The following is a 22,874-nucleotide window of genomic DNA, read 5'->3' on the forward strand; positions in this document are numbered from 1 at the left end:
AGAATTTAAATTTTTTATAGAATCTTTTTGATATTTAGAGAACATTTTATTTATTTTTTGACCAAAAAAATACGAAATATTTATATCAATTTATTATTCGAATTCAATTCCCATTTCAAAAATCAAATTTTCCAATTAATAGACTGCTCAGCCTATCATGGTCCCTAAGTCTTGGATTCCTGTAAAGTAAATATTCTGGTTTAAGGTCTTTTTAACTTCCCTGATTATCCCCCCCATTGTTTCGTAGCCACCAAACAACGGAAAGTTACCCTTCAATTATGGGGGCCAAACCCACAAGTTTACTATATGAACAGGGAATTGGGATGATGACAAACTTAATTATCATTTCAGCTTTCCTCAAGTCTAATCAGATAGCCCCTATAGCACCACAAAATGACGATATCTCTCATCTAGCATAACCATAACTATCATACGCTATTTACTTGAACTACCTTTAATAAATTTAAGTCAAGCACAATAACTTTTTATCTCAATCCTTCAAATATCATGATATATAATCATATGCATTTAAGAAGCTGCAATAATATGTGTAAGGCCCAAATTTTACCCGAGCTTAATAAAATTAAACCCAAATTAAACCTAGCCCATTACTCAGTTACAAGTCTAAATCATTTTGGCCCAACCTAATCCCATTACACTAGCTCAACCCGAACACACACAAAAAAAAAAAAATTTTAGCCACCTAGTGCCACCCCTATTGTCTGCCACCAGCACACCTGCTCCACTTACACCTGCAAAAGCCAAAAGAAGAAAAAAAACAAAAAGGGGCAGAAAAGAAGCAAGAAAACAAGGAAATAGACAATAGCAAATCCATTGTATTTCGGTTATAAAGCCTGAAATCCCAGATTTTTTTAAAAAAAAAACACGAATATGGAAATAAAAGAGAGGGAAGAGATGGTACTAAAAAAAAAAAGAAAAAAGAGGGAGGAGATCCAAAAATTGTATCACACGCATATTTTTCAAGGAATCAAACAGAAAAAACACACCGAAGGTTGATCTCCGATTTTATTCTCCTTATTTTCGTTTTTCGTTTTCTTGCTTCTTTAATATTTCTTTTATTTTTTATACAAATCTAATTAAACAAAGATACACAAAAAAAACGCAAATAAAAGGAAAGAGGAGGGATTCTCACCAGATCTGGCCCCGTCGCCGCATCGTCGAAGCCCTCCCCTCCGTTCGGCGTGGTTGACTAAAAAAGGGGGGATCGATTGTATTTTGAAAAAAAACGTTTGTAAATAGGGGGCATTTTCTTTTGAAAAAAGAAAAAAAATAGAGAAAAAAAAAGCTTCAAAGTTTTCGACTTTTGTTTTAAGTTCTTGTTCATTTTACTTTTATTATTATTATTTTTTTACTCTTATTTTATATTTATATACATATGCGACAAAGGAAAAGAAAGAAAAAGACTCACCGGAGTCGTTTGGCCTTCTCGTTGTCGGAAGAGCTCCTCCCCAATGTTACAACCGTTCTAAGGAGAGGACAAAGTTTTTTTTTAAAACATTTTTGGGCTAGGAGTATTTGATCCTCAAATCCATCTGAAAACGGGTAAGAAATGGGCCTTTTCGCATTCTCCGGCCACCGTGGATTGCAGCGCAGTCTCCGGCGACCGACGGCCGCTACGGTGGTCTGGTGACCGGACCTTGGCCGGATGTTTAGAGGGTGAGAGAGTTGAGAGCCTTCTCTCTATTTTAAAAAATGAATGTAGGATGATAGAGTGGTGTTTTAACTTTTTTTTTTGTTTTTAAAAAAAAGGGTTTTTTTTTATATTATAAAAGAGAAATAAAATATGGTTTTAATTAATAATAAAACAAAGTGGCATGGGGGAGTGTGATTAATTAATAATAAAACAAAGTAGCATGGGGGAGTGGGATCAGTTTTTTTGCTTGGGACCATGCGCATGTTACCTTTAATTGGGTAATTTGCGCAATTGGTCCCTTCCTTTGTGCTAGCTTTCAATCGAGTCATATTTAAGTTTTTTATATTATTTTAAATTGGCCATGCAGTCTATGTGCTATTACAATTTGCCCCATTTGCGCGGTATTTTAAGATTTGGGGCATTTTCAATTTTAGACCTCAGACATTTATACGCAATTAATTTTAGCCCAAAATTCTGTTTCAATAATTTGTTTTACTTGTAAGTTATCTCTTGGATTTTGTTACTTCTCTCAATTAAGTTTCAGTTATTCTTTTTAGAATAAACATATTTCTACATATTATTTTGATTTCATACTTTTGTGATTATTATTTTTTTCTTTTCTTTTTCACGTGCATTTATGTTTATATGAAATACCTTTATATTATTATTACTATTATATGTATATATTTATATAATATTACTAATAGTTTATTTTTACATTATTATGTATATACCATGTAAATATTTTAATATTATATTATGTATACATTTTATATATATATATATCTTTTAATATTGTATTTTTATTGTTTTGTATATGCCCTAATACTATATCGTTTATATATTTTTATTTCCCATATTATCTTACGTTTATATATTTTTAACTATATCATGTATATAATACTACTATATATCTATTTATGTAGTATTATTAATAGTTGTTTTAATATTATGATTATTTCTAACATGTATATATTATGTATTTAACTTCAATATTATATATCGTATATTTCTAATACTATTACGTTATTACTACTATTATATTATTATTATATTTTTACCCATTACTCTTTAAATACACTTATTTTACCTTTTACTCTTCACACATTATATATATTGTTTACTTATCTATATGTTCACATACATATATATAATTTCACACATCATTCCAAAATTATTACTTGTATTATTACTATTAATATTATTATTATCTTCATTGTACTATCATTTTAGTCTTACATAATGATTGTTTATTTATTATTAGTTCTTTTTAATCTCGAATATTTCCTAGCTTATTCATTATTGTCTTTTTATTCGTTTTATTCATTTATTTGTTACCTCAAAATAAGATTTTTCGCAAATAAAGGCAATATTAGGTGTTTGGCAATTCGGGGAATCGTGCCCTATCGTGTTGGGTTGCAATTTCCCATTTGTTCAAAACAATTGAATATTCCTTCGGTGTTCCACTCATGTCTTTTAAAAAATTTCATTAAAATGAAAGAGATGTTCGATATTTAGCAATTCATGGAATCGTGCCCTAACGTGTTGGGTTGCAATTTCTCGTTTTCTCAAAATAATCGAATGTCTCTTTAGAATTTCATTCATGTTTTCTAAGAAAAAACTTATAAAGGAAATGTTCGGTATTTAACAGTTTAGGAAATAGTACCCTATCGTGTTGGGTTGCAATTTCCTATTTGCTCAAAATAATCGAATATTTCTTCGGAATTTCACTTGTATCTTCCAAAGTGAGGCAATGGTCAATGTTTGAAAATTCGAGGAATCGTGCCCTACTGTGCTGGGTATCGATTTTTCGTTAGACCAAATAGTTGGGCATCCTTTTGTTATTTTCGAATTACAAATTTTCGAACGTCAAAACAAGAAGATTTTTGGCAATGGACTCAGGTTATTCAAATGTTATCAACAAAAACCACATTTTAAAAACATTTTTAATTTTAAACAAAAGGACAGTATTTAATCGATTTGATACTAATTTTGGGCGTAATGAAGGTGCTAATCCTTCTTCGTACGTAACCGACTCCCGAGCCTATTTTTTCATATTTTCGTAGACCAAAATCATTGTTTTAGTAAACCAAAATGTTTTATTAAAACAACTCAAATTTCTAGGTGATCCGATCACACCTAAACAAGAAAAGATTGGTGGCGACTCCATTTTCGCTTTCCAAAGAGTCAATCCATCATTTTTAAATCGAAGAAATAAAAAAATAATTTCGACAATATGAGTGAACCAACATGTAAAGCATAACATAAAGTATAAATTTCAACGAATGATACAAAGTAATTGACCTGTTTTTATTTATATGTATCATCACATTAAATGGTGTTAGGTTTAGGTACATAGGTACCAAATCCAGAAAATTGCAAAATAAACTCTTACAAGCAACCTTATAAAAGATTTAATTTAACGAAAATGACACCAAGTCACCAAGGCATTTTCGCTCCCTAGTCCTAGCAATCCAGTCAGCAGCTAAATTAGCCTCTCTATAACTGTCCTCCAAATGAATCTCCCTACAACTTGGTAACATTTGCAGGATTTCATTATTGCAAGGTGGTTATAACTAGTTAAGACAGTCGTACATTTTTTTAGCAACCTAGTGAATCAATAAGAAAATACTGAGATAGAGACAGTGGGAAAAGTGTGAAGCCCCACAATCTGTTCTGGACTAGTCTAAGTGGTGCTCAAGTGAAAAATAAAACAAGGTTTAATGACAGGTTACTCAAAAAGATCAGCAGCAAAGATATTCCCAGGAATACTAGTAGCAGGATCAGATTCACTTCAATCCAATCTAAGTCAAACCATAAGGCCGAGTTGAAGATCTCAGACATACTGCTCTTACAAATAGATTCATGGAGGCAAGCAATCCAGTAAAAGATAAAGGTTAATTAGTACTCAAAAGATGAAGATCAGATACACTTGCAGGGAGGTATACGTATAACAGCATTGGATTCACTATAGTCCAGTCAAACCATTAGGTTAGGTTGAATATATCTGAAAATACATTCCATACATATTCATTGATTTATGAAGGCAAGCAAGCCTGGCTTGATGCTTGCTGAGCTGGACAAAAGCATAGCAATGGACAATATACCTTAATCAGGCAATGCAGTTCCACGTTCAAGATTATTTTTTATTTCCAGAGTGTATTTTCCAAATGCCCTTTCAATCTTCTTGTTGAAATGCTCATTACGATCATTGATTGAATCAATATCCTTCTCTTCATGAAACTTCCTCCTCCGGCTAAATGACTTGCGCTTTTCTTCACGGTCTTTAAGTTCCTTCACCATCTTCTCAATCTTATCTTCTGAAGTTTTAGGTGCCTGTTCACCATAAGGAACACATGGTGAATACTTACACAAATGGGCAGGATAATAAGAAAGAAACTAGCAACCCTTTCCCCCTACTTTTTCCGATCATACCTTCCCATATTGGAGGCTTGAAGCTTCACGATAGAACTCTGGATCTGCTTCTTTCATTCTGTTATATTCTTCTAGGTCAATATCAATGTTCTTTGTCCGCTTCTTGTATGCATTGTACAATGTCTTCTGATTGAAGACTGTTAAGTCCCTCCAAGAAAAAACACAGACTGAGCTCATTGACATGGTACAATTTTCTATCCTACAGAATGGATAAGAGCTCTTCTTTTTTCATCCACACACACACACACAAAAGATGAGAATGCATTGGACAAGTTTCACGGGCCTATAATATTTACGCCTTAGAAATATGCATGCACAAGCAGCTGGTACAACATAAAAATTAGAACAAGGAGTATCATTAAAAACCAGGAAACATAACAATCATGTAACCAGGATAATTGAAGAGAAAAGTAAAAATAATAAGTAGTAGATAGAAGCATACCATCCCAACCAAATGGAGCAGGATCCTTTTCCCATTTCTTATATTTTGCCTCAGCTGCTTCTTGGGTATCTAGCATATACGCATTTTGCAAATCCAAACCATTAGCATCTAGTAATTTTCCTATCTTTTTCTTCCTTTCCTCCAGCCATTTTTGCTTAGAAATTCCTCTAGATTCTGGCAGAGCTTCCATTCTTTTCTTTTCAGCCACCATTGCTGTTTGATTGGCTTTTCTCGCTTCATTCTGGAACAGATAATCATTCTTAATAATCAGTACATATATAAAGATGACAAAACAGATCATCTTGTTTTTGAAAGATCAATCAAACTAACCATCTTTAGTCTCAACTCAAATAGTTTTTTCTGCCTTCCTGTAAGATTTGTAATGTCTCCTTCAATGTTCTCCTCAACAGGGCCGTCACTATCAGCATCAGGGCTTTCTTCTGGTTCCGGAATGCCAGGTTGCTCATCTTGTTCTTGATAAGCAGCAGGCGTAACAGGCTGGCCATGCTCAGGTTGCGGAGTTTCTATAACAACATAAATTGCAATTAAGCCGATAAAGATAAACTGTCTAATGAGTTCTCAAGGAAAAGGCAGGGTAAACAAAAACATTAATTTAAGAATTACAAGTATAACAGTTAAACCTGTCACTGAATTATCCTTTCTAGCTTTGGCCTCAGCAATCTTCCGGAAGCAATATTCAACGCATTCATGATACGGATTTGAGGCATTTATACAATCCGGGTGCACTCTTCGCTCTTCTTCCATTTTTTCTCTGCTAGGTTTTATCTGAAAAATTAACTTAGGAAATTAAGCAAATCCAGGACTCTTTTTTAATAGATTATAAAATAAATAAAACAAAATCCTAAACTATCACCAATATTCATTTTTCCAGCAAGAATATACACAGAACTTCCATTGATGTGTATCTTTCAACCGTTGTTTACGAAATTAAGGAGCAATTGAAATAGATAAACAAAATTATTGTTCAAAAGAATCAAACTTGATCGTTAATTCTATTATAAAATTAAACTAAATCGAATAACAAGGAGCCGAATTTTCGTCCAACGTGATTTCTCAGAAACCGTAAAAGACTTAAGTAAAACCTCAAAAACCCTAAAATATGTGGAGCAGGGAAAATTTGAAAACATAAAGAAAGGTTTAAACAAGCGTGTAACGAACCTGATTGATGAAATTCCTAAGATCGCTTCTATATTTTTTTCCCCTTTGGCTAGGGTTTTATTTGGATAATTTTTATTTATTTAATGGGCAAACTACATAGATATCGTCCAGCTATAGAAATATTTTCATTTTAGACACTTAAAATAAAAAATTTATAATTTAAGCATCTAAATTACATAGTTTGGTCACTATCAGTTAAAACACAAATGTTGACGTGGTAGTTAAAAATATTGATATAGTAATAAATTTAGTCATCATCTTTTACATATTATATTATTTTAAAAAATAACCTTCAAAATTTATAAATTATCTTAATTTGATCCTAAAATTAAAAAAATATATTCTTAATTCTAAAAATTTAAAGAAATATAAAATATAAAAAATATTTTATAAAAAATATAATTTATTATTATGCTTAATTTTAATTGCCACATCAGTATTTATATTTTTAAAAAAATTATCAAAATAACTATACTATATAATGAAAGTACTTAAATTATATACTTTTTATTTTGAATGCCAAAATGAAAATATTTTATGTGTTTTAACCTGAGCAAAGTAGAAACTCAACTCAACTTCCCAAGCCTCATAGTTATCTTTATTATTTAAAACTTGGGTAAATTGTAAAAATAATTACCTAATTATAAGAGTATTTTATTTTTATCACTCAATTAAAAATTCAATTTAATTATTAAAGTTTTTGAAATTTGTTTTTCCACATCACTATTAATTTCATAATGAAAGTATGACAATTTTTTTATTGGTATAATAATAAATTTAGTTATCTAATATTTACATTTTTATTATTTTTGGTCTTAATTTTAAAATTTTAATAAATTTAATTTTCAATATTTTCAAATCTTATCAATTTGGTCCTAATTTTAAATGATTAAAAAATAAAAATAAAATAAAAATAATTTTCTCGATAAAAAAATTATATGTAGCACCTAGTAGTAGACTTATTAAAAAAGAATTTAAGTTTATTTTTATTATTTTAATCAATTAAGTATTTCAAAATAATTTTTATTGTTTTAAGCTGAGAGTTATTATAGGGCACATGGGCAATTGGGCTTTCTCAAACATTAGATGAACTCTCCAGTTTCGTAATTTTTTTTTTATTATAGTGGGTATTTTTAGTGGACTCTCGAGTCTCATAATTTTTACTCTTTATTTTTTCATGTAAAAAATGTCTTATTTTATTTTCTATGCTTTTGGCGTTGTAGTTGATTTGTGTTGAATGTTGATACATATCGTGTTAATGAGTTTGCCATAATAACCAAATCATATTTAACGATTCTTCCACAATGTTGGATGGGTTCAGTTTCATCCCATCAAAGAGAAGGTTTAGACCATAAAAGATTGAATATTTTAGAAGGAAACGGTGTCCGTCGGCCCGGTGGCGATACAAGGGGGCAGTCTGTCTCAAATTCTTGATGTGGACAATGTGAACCACTTGTTGGTAGTTTAACTGAGTGAGAGAACACAACAGAGGCATTGAATATAATTATTACAATCATTAGCAGCTCCACAATCTCCATTCCAGTTCCCAAAGCAACATTTGGGATGACCTTCTTCAAGCTCAGCATGATAAAAAAGGGACTTTGGACCTTGTATGATTGTATCCCTTTGTAAACATAACATGTATGCTTATTCATCAGGACATTTCTTTAAATTAATATGCCTGCCCGCTGTTAGAATTTCAGTAAGACACTGGTTTAAAAGTTACTAAATCGGTGAAAGCAGGTGCATAAAATTCCCAATAATTCAGGGTCAGACCCTGGCACATAAAATGGTTAAAAGAACACAAAAATGGGTCCCTAAACAGCAATTACTACAAATCAACAAAATAAACGGAGAAGAAATTGAAATGCAAAAATGCAGAGACCCAAACTCCATGTATCAAAGGCATTGCCAGAGTTGGCTGATGGAGTTGGGTCCAAATTAGTACTGCTAGTATTCCCTGCTTTAACATCAACACCAAACCTCATTCCCCCAAGGCAATGCCCATTTACATTGCAGATGAACCAATACTTCTTTGATTCAGTGAGCTCAACTTTATCATCTCCGCTCTCATACTTGGCTAATACTCCACTGCTCGCATCACATGTCCTATATGTAGACTCTGTCACTTCAAACACATTGTGTTGCCCCTTGTTATATGTAAACTCTACAAAAATATAGTGTCTGCTGAGTAATTTATATTTGAAAACCTTCATAAATAGCATGGTTATGAGGAAGAATCATGAATATATGTTCACAATCAGGACCCAAAACAGGCTTTTTCCTAGTGCTAAAGATGAAGGCAGAATAGTTTTCTAATGAAAATAAGATTAGGTTGATTCTCCATTTGGTGACAAGGTTATTTACAAATTGGCTTATTTTTTTAAACATGGTGATGTTGTCATATATCTGTCATTTTTAGGTTAAAATATGCCTATAGTCCTTGTACTTTTCAAAAATTGAGAATTTAGTCCCTAGATTTGCATTTTTAGGAATTTAGTTTTTCTACTTTTTGGATTTCAAAATTTAGGTCCCACTGTTAGCATTGTCAATTTTTTTTGATTAAATTGATTGCTGTGACATTTTGAAATAAAAAAAAATTACTCATTTGGTAGCCCTGTAATTAAAAAAATGTTATAATTAGCTTTGGATTTAACAAAAAAAAAAAAATTAACAGTATTGACATTGGATCTAAATTTTAAAATTTAAAAATAAAAAAACTAAACTACTGAAAATACAAGTAAAAGTAAATTCCTAATTTTGAAATAAATAAGGACTATACCCATATTTTAACTTTTTATAATTGGATGAATATTATACATTATTTTTTTTGTCTTTTGAATATGTAGAATAGTCTATCTATACAAAAATACCACAATGAATATGTCTTATAATAATATGTTTAAAAATAAGGGTCAAATTCTATGGATGGTTATTGTGATATGGGTTTTGACGAAATTAATCCCTTTATTATAATTAGATCATTTATTTTTCAAAATGTGTAATTTCAATTTGAAGATTAAAGGTTTTTTTTTTTTGCTAATTCTATTGAATCATTTGATATGATTTAAAATTTTTTCGATGAAATTAATGAAAAATTTACTAATTAAAAAAATAAAAAAGATGAAATTATAGGAAGCAACTAAATCCGCTATACATAACCAAACTTAATGAAATCAAATGGGAAGGAAGCAGTAAAGACGTACCTAGAACATCGCCGACGGTGAAATTGTATTTCTCCGACCAGGAACCATAGTCAACCTCGGAGCTCCATCCGTTTTCATCACCAACACTGTAAACTTGAGATACGGCTCCTTTCAGTATTGAACAACACATGATAAGAATGATTAGCCTGCCAATCTTGTCTTCCATGGCTTTTCAAAGCAACCAAAAACGATGAAATTTTGTTGCCTATCTTAGCTTTTATCGTCAACTGGTTAGGGATGTCATCATCATTTGTTATTAATTAATAAAATACAACTGGCACTGAATCATTTAATTTGAATGGGTATTCTTGGTTCTTAGGTACTGTTTTATATTAAAGTGAGGGGTAACTCAAAGCTCCAAGTAAAATGGCAGCCGGCCAGTTAAATGAATATACGCTGTCTATAATGATGGATGCTAGAAGATGCTTCAAATAAAAGATACATATGTAAAGTCTTGATGCCTTTACGTAACAATAGCATTAACTATAAATTGTTTACTTTCTTTTTTGATAAATGAATAAAATATATTTTATATAAAAAGGTTGGTAGTGTGTTTTTCTTAAATAAATCTATTTATTAAAGAAAATAAAGTATATATATATATATATATATATATATATATATATATATATATATATATATATATAAAAAGGAGGAGGTTATTAGATGGAAAGTGAAAAGTGCAAACAAATTATGTAAGCACAAGGCGTTAGCCACAAGCTCAATTTCCCGATCCGTGAGGCTTTAGGCCATCCATTAGTCCAAATTTGCCTAAGTCAGCCTTTACGCCCAAAAGTGAGGATTCTTTTAGAATTCCTCTAAGGCACCAATTTGTAAAGTGGAAACGGTTGTACCAAAAGAAGCTACAAATGAACAATAGAAAGCCAAAGAAAGAATGCATACAAAGTGTTTGAGTAAATGCTCAAAGAATTCTATTACTCTTAAGAATTCAACATACAATGGATGATATACAAATGAGGGGGAGGCTCTCTATTTATAGTTGAGCTCCCCCAAAATCGACAGTCAAGATCAAATTACATTGACGGACGAGATTAGCCTATCTATTGATTTTAGGGATTTACAAGATTACATCATATCAAATCAAATCTAGAAGATATGATTCCCCTACTTACTAAAATTAGCCTAAGTTGTCATATCTTAATTATCGGGCCAACTAGGCTTTAATCTGACAGGCTTCTCCAATAGTTCTTTGAATCAGGCCAGTTCTTATGGGCTAAATATTTCTCATCAATCGATAGAACTCCATGGGAAAATCCTTGTGCCATGGTCACGGGCTTTCCACTTTGGTCCGTGACATTCTCCCCCACCCATTCTCACAACACCCTTGTTGCGACTTCTGAATGACATTGACTTGATTCACCTTGGAACTTTCTCGTTGCCTTGGCTTCTTCCCAACTTGTCTTGCGATCGGGTTGTCCCTTCCTTCGGAACCTTTGCCTCGGCTTTCGTCGCCTTTTAACTTGAACCATTGCACTCATTGTTACATTTCGTTGGCAAGAAGTCTCCGCTCTAACTTTCCCCAATTTTGACTTATTCCTATTGGAATCCCTTGGATTCTCACATCTTGGCTTCGTACTGCTCCCAGTCCCTCGGCCTCCTTACTTAAGAACTTTGAAAGGGCCCTTATGACTTTGCCAAGCCAACAAGTTAGAATTCAAAACACTATTAGAGTGTTTGCAATGTACCTTACTCGCAGTATTTACTCGTTTTGACTACTTTTGCATCTCTCCTTTCCCCTTGAAGTCTGATACACAATCCACCTTTCCCAAAGGTGACGGCTTCATAGTCAACTCCACAGGTCTCGTATCGGTCTCATGCTCCACTAACTTTTCCAAAGGGGCTTTCGTAGCATTCCGTTCTATTGAGTTAATGTTTCTCCCGTACAAAACATCTTCGACTAGTTGGATTGACAACAACACCTTGGTCTCAACCTTCATATCCCGATGCACTGGCACAACAATATTTGATAATGGACCAGTGACACTATAAATTTGTTTGGCCCATGGAGACAGAACTGTCTGAATCTTGTCAAGGAAGTTTAAGCCAAGTACATAATCGTAATCATCTAATTGGATTACCTTAAAGTCTTCCTTTCCCTTCCATTCGCCAATTTGCACCTCCACATTACGAACTACTCCCACAGTTGGGGCCTATTCAGAATTTACTATCTTGATCTTCTTATTCGATTTCCTACTAAACAGACCAAGCTTCTTCGTAGCCTTTTCTGATATGACTAAGTCTGATGCTCTCGTATCAATAAGAGCACTCCGCTTCTGACCCATAATATTGATGTCCACAAACATCAACCCTTCTTCACCATTCTTTTTTTTAGGAATGAGCACCATCGAATTGACCTTCAATAATGAGCACCATTGAATTGACCTTCAATGTCTTTCCTCAATAGGGTTTGCCTCTTCTTTCGGCTCATCTTTCTTTTTAATAGCCGAAATCATCGATTTCTTCAGACATTTTCGCGCCATGTGTGGTCTTTGACAAAGGAAGCATTTTATCCTCTTCCCCTTGTCCCTTGGGTTGTAGGATCCCCGCTTCATATCTCGTGGTTTCCCATTGCCACTAGTGCTATCGGTAATATTACTATCATCGTTATGTCCTTCTTCATCTTCTTCATGGTTTCTCTCACCATTGCCCTTTCCATTGGGCTTAGATGACTCGAACTTGTCTTTTGTTGGACTAAGCTCAACAAAGGACTCTGCTTCGGCGATGGCTATAGTAAGTTCAGTGATTCCTTGCCTACGCAACTCATTCTTTTCCCACGATTTTAACCTATCTTCAAACCAATAGAACGCTTCTTTCTAATTCAAGTAGGATATTTGAAGTATCAACTCGTTAAACACCCAAACATACTCCCGAACAGTGCTTTATTGTGTGAGACGACACAACTTAGCTCGAGCCTCCTTCTCGGCATACTGTGGGTAAAACTGCTTTTTCAACTTTCTTTGGAACTCCTCCTAAGTTCCAATTGTGTTCCCACCACGTTTCTCATCCGTGGACCTACGACGTCACCACAAGAGAGCCACATTAGTAAAATAGATTGAAGTAGTGTTTAACTTAATAGCATCATTCTCAATATCCATCGCTCGGAAGTATTGCTTTATTTACCACAAGAAGTTGTCCACATCCCTTGCGGACCTTGCACCCTTGAACTTCTCTAGTTTGGGAACATCCATTGCTTGTTGCTTCGGCCTTGAAGACAACATCCTATTACTCAAAGCAGCTTTGTAAATCGTGAGCTTCCCCTTAAGCTCTTCAATTTCCTTCTTTATAGCTAAAAACATATCCCCAAGGTTCTTATCCCTCTCTGCCAGCTTTTTCGTAGTGGAATTGACTAATTCATTCATCTTTTTCGTATTGGCATCGAGAGAATATAACACAAAATTTCTGAGTTGCTCTTCCATTGAGTCAAACCTATCTGTACGTCCCTTGACCAACTCAAGCGTCTCCTTCATGTTCCCTACAGGCTCCTCGAGATTAACTACTTAGTTGTCCAAAGCTGTCAGCATGCCCCTTGAGCGACTTACTTTTCTGGCCCTCCCACGAGTTTGCATTGGCTCATTCTGATCAACAATTTCTTTCGACATCCCAACAATGCCTTCTAACCAATAGCTCGGATACCACTTGTCACAAGGCTAGATCTTTTGTCTCGTGATCCGTGCGACCTTAGGCGATCCATTCGTCCAAACTCGCCTAAGTCAGCCTTTACACCCAAAAGTGAGGATTCTTTTAGAATTCCTCTGAGGCACCAATTTGTATAGCAGAAGCGATTGTGCCAAAAGAAGCTAAAAATGAATAACATAAAGTCAAAGAAAGAATGTACACAAAGTATTTGAGTAAATGCTCAAAGAATTCTATTAGTCTTAAGAATTCAACATACAATGGATGATATACAAATGAGGGGGAGGCTTTCCATTTATAGTTGAGCTCCCCCAAAACCGACGGTCAAGATCAAATTACATTGACGACGATATTAGCCTATCCATTGATTTTAGGGATTTACAAAATTACATCATATCAAATCAAATCTACAAGATATGATTCCCTTACTTACTAAAAATAGCCTAAGTTGCCATATCTTCATTATCAGGCCAACCAGGCTTCAATCTGACAGGCTTTTCCAACAGTTGTTTGAATCGGGCCAGTTCTCGTGGGCTAAATGTTCCTCATCTAATCGATAGACCTCCATGGGGCACATCTTGTGCCATGGTCACGGGCTTTGCACTTTGTTCTATGACATTATAGGCTTCTGTGTTGGATTGAACTAATAGCAAAATGGCTAAAGAAACCGTCCAACAAAGATCATCAAAAGGGTCAAATAAGTTCTAAAGGGCCTAAAAACCACCCTTGAACTGATCTAAAAGATGAGAACACAAGGCTTGGGCGTAAGACAAAAAAAAAAAAAACAACACTAGCAATGCCAATGGGGCAAGGCCCGAAGAGCTTTACAACAAGTGCAAATGTTGAGAATTTTTTTGTGGATGATTGTGAAAGCATGCATGGTTTTTGAAATATATGTTTTCACCGAGAACTAAAGGCTCTCACTTTTTTCAACCTGTTGCTTTTCCAAGTCTTTGAGCTTTCACCAAATACAATACTAACTTGTTGACAAGTTTATCGATTCTCAACTATTAGCACTTTAGACTTATGTCAGCCTCCCTTTAACCCAAAAAAAGTGAATAGAGTAACATGTAAACAATTTGCTTTGAGGTCCATTAGATGTAATAGATCCATTAAGGAAAGTAGTAAACCTAACAAGTAGGATAAACTCTATCAAATATGTTTAGTATATTTTTTTTCAAATACATTTTGGAATGTATTCTTGTTATGAGTTAAATAATATATTGTGATAAAAAATTATCGATTAGGAACATTATCTTCGTTTGTTTCATTGTTTTCATTTTCTAGAAAATGTTTTACACATTTTTATGTATTTGGTTGAGTAAAATGACTTGAGTCAACCTAAGTCATTTTATAAGTCAACGAAAAAAAGGAAGGTTCTTCTGGAAAGTGTCTTATGCCTTTTTTTTTTCCGTAAGACATTTTACACAAAACTTATCTTTTTTTTTTGTTTTTTTTCTTTATTGGCTCCATTATAGAAAATAAGCCTCCTCTCCTCTCTTTCTTTCTCCAACGATGGTAGCATCAACGACACCATCACCTTTCTCTCAAAGATTACTGGTAAGATTTTTTTTATTTGTTCTTCATCTTTCCTTTCTATCTATTTTTTTGACCAAAATTTCTTCCTTCATCTTAAACTGGTAATGCTCTTTGGCTCATTTTGAATTATTCTTTCGGGCTTTACTTTCTCACAAAGAAGGAATTTTTTTTTGTTTAGGATTTTAATTTCATGTGTTTTTGTCACACCCTGGAACGTCAAATTTAAGTTGGAATCATGATTTTGGGTATTAATTTGAAAATTTTACAAATTGAGCATGTTCTAGTGGAAATAAGAAGAAATGGCAGGCTGGTTGTGGAAAGGTTGGATTTCAACCTTGGTTTCGTTATAAAGTTTCTTAGTGGGAGACATGATAGTTATGAATATGCACATTTGGTTGTTGAGTTTGAGATCGGTGAAAGAAATGTGTGAGTAGCATATGAGGGAGAGGTTATTCTCTGATATGGTTTCTTCATTTTTTTTTTGTTCTTTCTTCATCTTCTTCATTGGTCTAGTTGAATGAAGAAAGATAAGAGCAGTCTGCATGAAAGAAAGAATCTAAAGGTTGTGCATAAGTAATTGATAATTTATTAACCTTGTAAGCTTTTTAACCTTTCTGTGTTACGAATTTAAGTAAATGAAAGAAAGTTAAGGATTTCAGTTATCCATCTAATCTGTTATTTTTGGTTGAAATTGTGGATAATCATTTAAATGGCCTCTGTATGAAAGTAAAGTATGATTCTTATGATGATGAATTATCTTCATTGGAAATTCTAAAATGGTTGTTATGTTTGTTGACTGAGGAGGCTCATGTAGTAAGAAAAAAGCGACGTAGATAGACATAATGTCAACCTCTAGGTGAGTTCTAGAACTTAGAACTTAAATGGTTGTTTGTTTACCTTAATATCATGTGTTAAGTAGGTTTGACGAAATGTTATGCAAAAGATGAGTTGTACTATAGCTGAATGATGCATGTTGAGTAGATATGAAAATACATGATTGGTCATAAGTTTAATCATGCTGAATTGATGAAATGTTTAGCATATTGTGTGTCATGCATGAATAGTAGCATTAGTTGAATGCATGTGTATGAATTATGCAGAGTTACGGAGGCTTGTCAAAGTGTGATTAAGATGGAAGATAGAAAAGAGAATATGATATGTGATTTGCCTCCGATAAGACATGTAAATACAAATCGGGATTGAAGAATGACCCCGGCCTTACGGAGGAACACTTATATGTTCAAATTAACAAGGAGGATTTACGGAGGCTCGGGCGAACTATATCAAAAATGAATATTAATGATATGTGGCTTTGTGAATGTTCGGACGAACTGTATGGAGAAAGATGTGTATCAGTATGTGAAAGCCTTTTATAAGACATATGAGAGATATTTATGGGACATGAAGGACTTTAAAAAGTCGGAGGCTTTACGCCATATGAATGAATACAAGATCATGGCCATGGCAAGAGCCAAAGAGGTCCGTGAGATAGTTTGTGTTTATGAATCTACTAGATATGCCTAGATGTCATAATCCAATGAAGGTTCACTAGATAAAATCGCATATATGAATATGTATATATGTGATTGCATCTATGTCGTCGCAAATATGGGATCCGCATGATAAGTCCTCCAAGAAAGAGTTCATTCTTTTCTAATCTATTATTATGAGCGAAACCAAAGGTACTAGTTATCTGTTTATGCGAGTCTATATATGAAAGATATAACAGTCTGTCAGGATTATCTCATATGAATGATTCCGTAAATAGGGGATTCACTCTTAAGAATCCGCTTACATGTTATCTATTTCTCAGAGTGGACTACTATGAATGTGACTTTTGTTATTGTAAGACAAAGGTAGGATAAGACGATCCGTTAGATTTATTTAATAGATTTAGGGGAGTAGATCTTTTTTATTAATCCATAATGGGGTTCTTCCTTATGAATCCGTCTATATGTTTCGCTAAGTGTCAATCCGCAAATTTTGGGTCTGAAACGTGAATACACAAGGATCATACTACGAATTCGAGTTCGTAAGGATAAGTTATTAATAGAAGTTTGCAACAAGGACTATTCGCCAAGCTTTGTCTTACTTGGTTATCTATATTTATTGATGCAAGACATGCTATGGGAATTATATATGGGCTATCTTTCACAAGTTTGTAAGTAAGAATCCACAAGGATTTCCTCTTAAGGAAATAGATGCATAAGGGTCCACAAAGGCAACTAGTGAAGATTAAATCAGTAGGATAATTGACCGAGGGATCAATCATTATTAAATCTTTATTTTAGTATTACATCTATGAAATCTCATTAGTGGAAGCTTTATGTGTTTAAGGCTTTGTATAGCCAAATATGAAATTTTCTGTTTTCAAGTGAACATGAATGAGGAGTCGTGAAACACAAGTTTACTAGTGTTGTATTGAGACAAGGTATGAAAACTCACTAAGTTCAATTGAACTTATGTATGTGTTATTAATTATTGCAGGTAAAAAGAGAAAATTTGAGAGTTTGGGGAGGGACCAGGCCAGAATCCGTTGTGTTAAGGAAAATTTGTTTCGTAGTCATATTATACATACAGCGGGGTGGCCTAGAGGTGGGACCTCAGGGTTATAGTCGTAGATGCAATTATCTATGCTCAAAATGTTACTTTCAAACCAAAGCACATAATTAGCATGCTAAAGACTACTTTGTAAAATATTCTATATATTAGACTAAAGTATATAACTGGAAGTAAATTCATGTATATTGCAAGGTTAAATAGACGATTGTGTTTTCATAATACTTGTACTCTGTGAATATGAATTTTGGATTGCAATAAGAATTAGTTAGTTAATTTTCAGATATGGGGTGTAGCACTCTATAATCCGAACTTGACGATCGGGTCAGGTATAAAGTGTTTCAATTTCACTTTTCTTAGCTAAGTAATAAAGGAATGTTATTGCTTTGATTAAGTTCTAAAGTGATCCAAATACTTCCTAATTTAACTTGTGATCTGTAGCAACCAAAAGCGAAAGGGGAAACAAAAGAAAACAAATAGTAGTGCTATTTGTCTTTGGCTTTTTAGAATAGCATAAAAATTTTTCATTTTTCACTTAAAGAATCTATTGAAATAACACAACCCCACATCTAAAAATACAAGGTTGTGGAGTGTTTGTATTACTATAAATAAAGGTAGTAACCACCTTTAAATCATCTCAAAATTTTCCATGTTCTTTATAAGTCAATTTTTATCTCTTCCTATTTGTAATTTTTCTCTGGTATTTTTTGCAGTGTTATATATTTGGTAGTGTTCAAGAATGTAGGTGTAATTTGCCGAATCTCGTTAAATTTTTGGTGTTTTTTTATTATTTAATTTATCTTTCAATATTTTATACGGTATAATTGTAATGATATATTGTCTTATTAAATTACATTGTAGGGAAATTTTGTCTAGAAGATTGGGTTTTAAGCAAGATCATTTGTGACCCCTCCAATTTTTCTTGGGAATTAAACCTAGTGTGGTTTTCTAGTACAATAATTTAGTCTCTTTTGCCTTATGCACACAATAAGTAGTATTAGATCCAAAGGTTATTAGAAGTATACTTTGTGGTTGCGATTTAAACTAATCTTCTACATAAGAAAAGATTTCCTATGACATATTGAAAGATTATGATTGAAATGATAGACAATCCAAGAGCTCTGACATCGATCACGTAGACAAGATTGATAGTGGCAAATACGAGATTAGCAATGGAGATCTTCGAGGGCACGAGTCATTTTGGTATATGGCAAAGTGATGTTCTAGATACTCTCTTTCAACAAGGTTAACACATTACCATTGAGGAAAAGAAACCAGATGACTTGGAGGAGAAATATTTGAAGACTATCAATCATTGGACATGTGGTACAATTCGGTCTTCCCTTCTTGAGAGTAGAGGTTGTTGGAAAAAATCCGGTTCGAAAATAATTTTATTATATAATAGAAAATAAAAAAATTGAAAATCGACCGAATTTGTGATATTTATAGCAATAAATCATAGATCGAATTCATATTTGTGTTTTTGAATAGATGGATCCTTGTCTTTCTCAACTTTCAACCAAACGATCTTTTCCGCTATTTTCGTACCGCAATTGTTTTGAGTGTGGGCTTAAACAAGTCGAATCAAACATAGAACCAAAAATTTTTCATTACTTTTAGTAGGAAATAAATCTCTCTTAAATAGAAACCGATAGAATTGCAATTCTTAAAAAATAAATACTTAAAATAAATTTCCACTACTTTCTGTCAGAATAGAAATATTGAAAACTTCAGAGAAACTTATGTTTTTCTTTTTCTGTTGGTGTGATTTGATGTCTACTAGTGCCATTTATTTATAAAGAGAGTTGGTAGAATCCTAGTTGAAGTGGTAGAATACAAATAATATTAATTTGATAGAAAAATCCCTAACTTCATATTATTTAGGGAGAGAGGTGACAACCTTAGACAGGAATACTAGGGTTTTTCGTCCTATGTATTCCATATAAGGGGAGTTGGGCCTCTCCTATATTGAGTCCAATTATATGTGTTTCATGGACTTTAACTGTAACACCCTATACCTGGTCCACTGGACCCATGCTATAGGATGCTACAACAATAAATTGGAGCATTCACAAGCAATTTATTCAATAATACTTAATACTCAATAAATACAAACTAATTCTATATTAAGCATTACAATCAAAACCAAGTCTTAATAGGTTTTACGAAAGCCTTTGAAAAAATTCGGAACCAAATTAGGACCAATTTGAAACATTTACAAATTAATAGGTAGAAATGCAAAACAGGGGTCACACGACCGTATGATAGCTTGAGGCCGTGTGGTGCATAAAGCTTGTTGAGTCATCAGTGGGTCTACCACCTATGAGAGAGGTGGGTTGTGCATCAGATTTTGGGGACAAAGTAGTGATGCAAACTAGGTAGTTAAAATGAGTAAATGTGACAAGTAATGTCCATCTTAAACACATATCTAATGTTTTACATTATGACTTATCATTGGCTTGGCAAAGATACAAGGGCCCTTTTAGAGTTCTAAAGAGGGTAAGCCTAGTGGCTTACAAACCAAAGTTAGTGGCAATACTTGTAAGTATGTAAAAGCCTATTTGCGAGGATCAAGAGGGTCTTTGTAATGCCCCCACGCCCGGGACCATCGCCGGAGTCGAGTATGAGGTGTTACTAAGCTTAATTTAACATATTTAGAACTTTGGATTATTTATTTCTACATTCACAGCTTTTAAGCTACTTGCATCATAGTCACAAGAAAAATCATATCTCGATTTACGAAACTCGAAATCAAGATCAGTAAATTTTCCCTAAATCTAGACTCATATACCTATCTACTAATTTTTTTCTAGAATTTTTGGTTGGGCCAATTAGTACAGTTTATTAGTTAAATTTACCCCTGTTTTAGGACTTGACTGGTCTGATCTCTATTTACTACGAACCACATTTCTCTCTGTACAAAATCCATATGACTATGAGGTTTATTTCTCCTCAAACTAGACTCAATAAGGATTCTGAGAATATAAAATACACTACCTAATTATATCTTTACAATTTATGGTGAATTTCTAAAGTTGGAATAGGGGATTCAGAAACTGCTATGACCTTGTTTCACTAAAATTCAAATATCTTGTAACATATAATTCCTTTACCTGTTTCATTTGTTTCATGTAAAACTAGACATAATAAGCTTCAATTTGATATGTAGTTCATTACCAAGTTCAATTTCTATGATTTTTAGTAAATTTTTAAACTCGCATCAGTGTTGCTGCAGTATTCTGTTTATGGCAAATTTCATCCCTTTTATGAGTTTTTATGCACTAAGTATCTTAATAATTTTCCTTAACATCAAATATAATCTAAACTAACTATTTTCATAATTTATCATTATCAAGCATTTCCTCAACCATTCCATCACCATACCATAAGATCATTTACACAAAAAGGTATATTGCTATACATACCATACTTAAATTTACAAGCCATTACCAAAAGTCTTCCGGATAGTGTGGTGAGCCTTGACCTATCCCGACTCTGAGCTGGCTTGTCCAAAACTACAATGAGTAAGAAGGAGGGAGTAAGCATAAATGCTTAGTAAGTTCATATGCAAATAATAAGTAACATAACAAACAGTCATACCAATCAACATTAGCATGTATCACTAAAACACATATCACATTTTAATCATTTTCATCATCTTATTACCTTATCGTGGTTGTATCAATACTCAACCCGAGGGTTAAATACATACCTGTCCAAAATATCCATTTCACATCACTTACCAATACGTCTCTTTACATCTCGAATATTCCTCCATTTGAGTAGAACTTTACCCGTTGAACACATCGGAATATAATTCGGATACATGGATAACTTGCACATAAGTGCCATATATGCAATCAAGCAATCATGTAACCCGCCCATAAGCGAACTCGGACTCAACTCAACGAGCTCGGGCGTTTGCATCCATAATTGAACTCGGACTCAACTCAACGAGTTCGGACATTCGCATCCATAAGTGAACTCGGACTCAACTCAACGAGTTCGGATGCTCAATCATCCTAGTGACATGTCACTTGTATCCTAATCTATTCCTAAGGTTCAAACGGGCTTTTCCTCGAACACTTATCCTTGCCGTCTTCCGTAGAATGCGAAATCAATACTCGGTAACAATTATATTTAACAAGTAGTTCACATAATTTACATATTATTTGAAATTAACCACAAAGCATACATTTCATAATAAAATTCAGCTTAACATATAATTAACATCAATAACTTAAAATAACCATTATGCTACATTATTTACACATGAACTTACCTTGGTACCAAAATACAAAGATTTTGCAATTTAGTCCATAATCTTTTCTTTTCCTCGATTGAGGTCGATTCCACGTCTTTCTTGATTATGGAGCTTGGAAGCTTGAAACAAACCCTAGCTATGGAGAACCCTTGAAATTTCGGCCTAATGAAGAAGATGGACAAAAATGGCTTTTAATTTTGTTTTAATTCATTTTAATAACTAAATGACCAAAATACCCTTACTACTAAACTTTCCAAAATTCCTTCCATGTCCTAATTTTGTCCATGAACTTAAAATTGGTCAAATTGCTATTTAAGACCTCCTCATTAATATTCCAAAACTATTTCATACTAAAAACTTCTAGAATGCAAGTTTTGCAACTTATTCGATTTAGTCCCTACTTTCAATTTAAGCACTTTAGGCATAGAATTTCATCACGAAATTTTCACACAATCATGCAATCATATCATAAACCTCAAAATAATTATAAAATAATTATTTCTATCTCGGATTTATGGTCACGAAACCACTATTCCGATTAGGCCCTAATTCGGGATATTACAGTCTTGATCAAGGTAAGTTAGAATGGAGGCAAGTAAAAGCAGTGACCTTTTACAATTGAATGTACAAGAAAGAAATACAATTCGAGTTAGATGACGATAGAGACATAAGTTGAGGCAAATGTTCTAAGGGGTAGAATTACCCAAGAGCCAAGTTGGGAATCAGATGAGGCATCGAGACCATTCTAAGACCAATCAGACCAATGTTATTTCGAGGACATGATGAGGATGTCGTAAGAATGGGTGAGAGAGAATGTCATGAGCCGTAGATCAAAGATCATAACCATTGCACACAGAACATTTAATGGAGGTCAACTGATGAAATAGGGCTCATTTAGCCAATTTGAACTAGCTCGACTCGTGGAATATATGGAAAAGCCCA

The 22,874-nt window shown here is 33.4% G+C and overlaps 2 protein-coding genes and 1 long non-coding RNA gene across 3 annotated transcripts; all 3 read right to left on the reverse strand.

The window, feature by feature from the left end:
* Positions 1–482: 482 nt before the first annotated feature.
* On the reverse strand, positions 483–1,731 carry LOC108466584 (uncharacterized). Its single transcript, XR_008278974.1, has 2 exons — positions 1,430–1,731; positions 483–752 (listed from the first exon to the last, which is right to left on the reverse strand). It is a non-coding gene; the product is annotated as an uncharacterized LOC108466584 (long non-coding RNA).
* Positions 1,732–4,555: 2,824 nt separating this feature from the next.
* LOC108462170 (uncharacterized) lies at positions 4,556–6,861 on the reverse strand. The gene is made up of 6 exons (XM_017762155.2): positions 6,711–6,861; positions 6,173–6,317; positions 5,862–6,055; positions 5,532–5,772; positions 5,090–5,226; positions 4,556–4,990 (listed from the first exon to the last, which is right to left on the reverse strand). Exons 2-6 carry the CDS (start codon positions 6,294–6,296, stop codon positions 4,763–4,765), a joined length of 924 nt encoding a protein of 307 aa, XP_017617644.1. The 5' UTR covers positions 6,297–6,317; positions 6,711–6,861; the 3' UTR covers positions 4,556–4,762.
* A 1,563-nt stretch (positions 6,862–8,424) lies between these two features.
* On the reverse strand, positions 8,425–10,266 carry LOC108466660 (basic blue protein-like). The gene is made up of 2 exons (XM_017767040.2): positions 9,917–10,266; positions 8,425–8,877 (listed from the first exon to the last, which is right to left on the reverse strand). Exons 1-2 carry the CDS (start codon positions 10,080–10,082, stop codon positions 8,549–8,551), a joined length of 495 nt encoding a protein of 164 aa, XP_017622529.1. The 5' UTR covers positions 10,083–10,266; the 3' UTR covers positions 8,425–8,548.
* Between the last annotated feature and the right edge of the window lie 12,608 nt (positions 10,267–22,874).

The sequence above is a fragment of the Gossypium arboreum genome, chromosome 2 (genome assembly GCF_025698485.1).
Source record: "Gossypium arboreum isolate Shixiya-1 chromosome 2, ASM2569848v2, whole genome shotgun sequence".
In the NCBI taxonomy this organism is placed as follows: Eukaryota; Viridiplantae; Streptophyta; class Magnoliopsida; order Malvales; family Malvaceae; genus Gossypium; species Gossypium arboreum.

What these genes read in the sequence shown, in the direction of transcription:
- LOC108462170 (XM_017762155.2), bottom strand. Translation starts at nt 6,296, where the DNA reads ATGGAAGAAGAGCGAAGAGTGCACCCGGATTGTATAAATGCCTCAAAT. An exon ending in AAAGGATAATTCAGTGACAG is followed by an intron (nt 6,056 to 6,172) that starts GTTTAACTGTTA and finishes ATGTTGTTATAG; the next exon opens with AAACTCCGCAACCTGAGCAT. An exon ending in TTGAGTTGAGACTAAAGATG is followed by an intron (nt 5,773 to 5,861) that starts GTTAGTTTGATT and finishes TATCTGTTCCAG; the next exon opens with AATGAAGCGAGAAAAGCCAA.
- LOC108466660 (XM_017767040.2), bottom strand. Translation starts at nt 10,082, where the DNA reads ATGGAAGACAAGATTGGCAGGCTAATCATTCTTATCATGTGTTGTTCA. An exon ending in CACCGTCGGCGATGTTCTAG is followed by an intron (nt 8,878 to 9,916) that starts GTACGTCTTTAC and finishes ATATTTTTGTAG; the next exon opens with AGTTTACATATAACAAGGGG.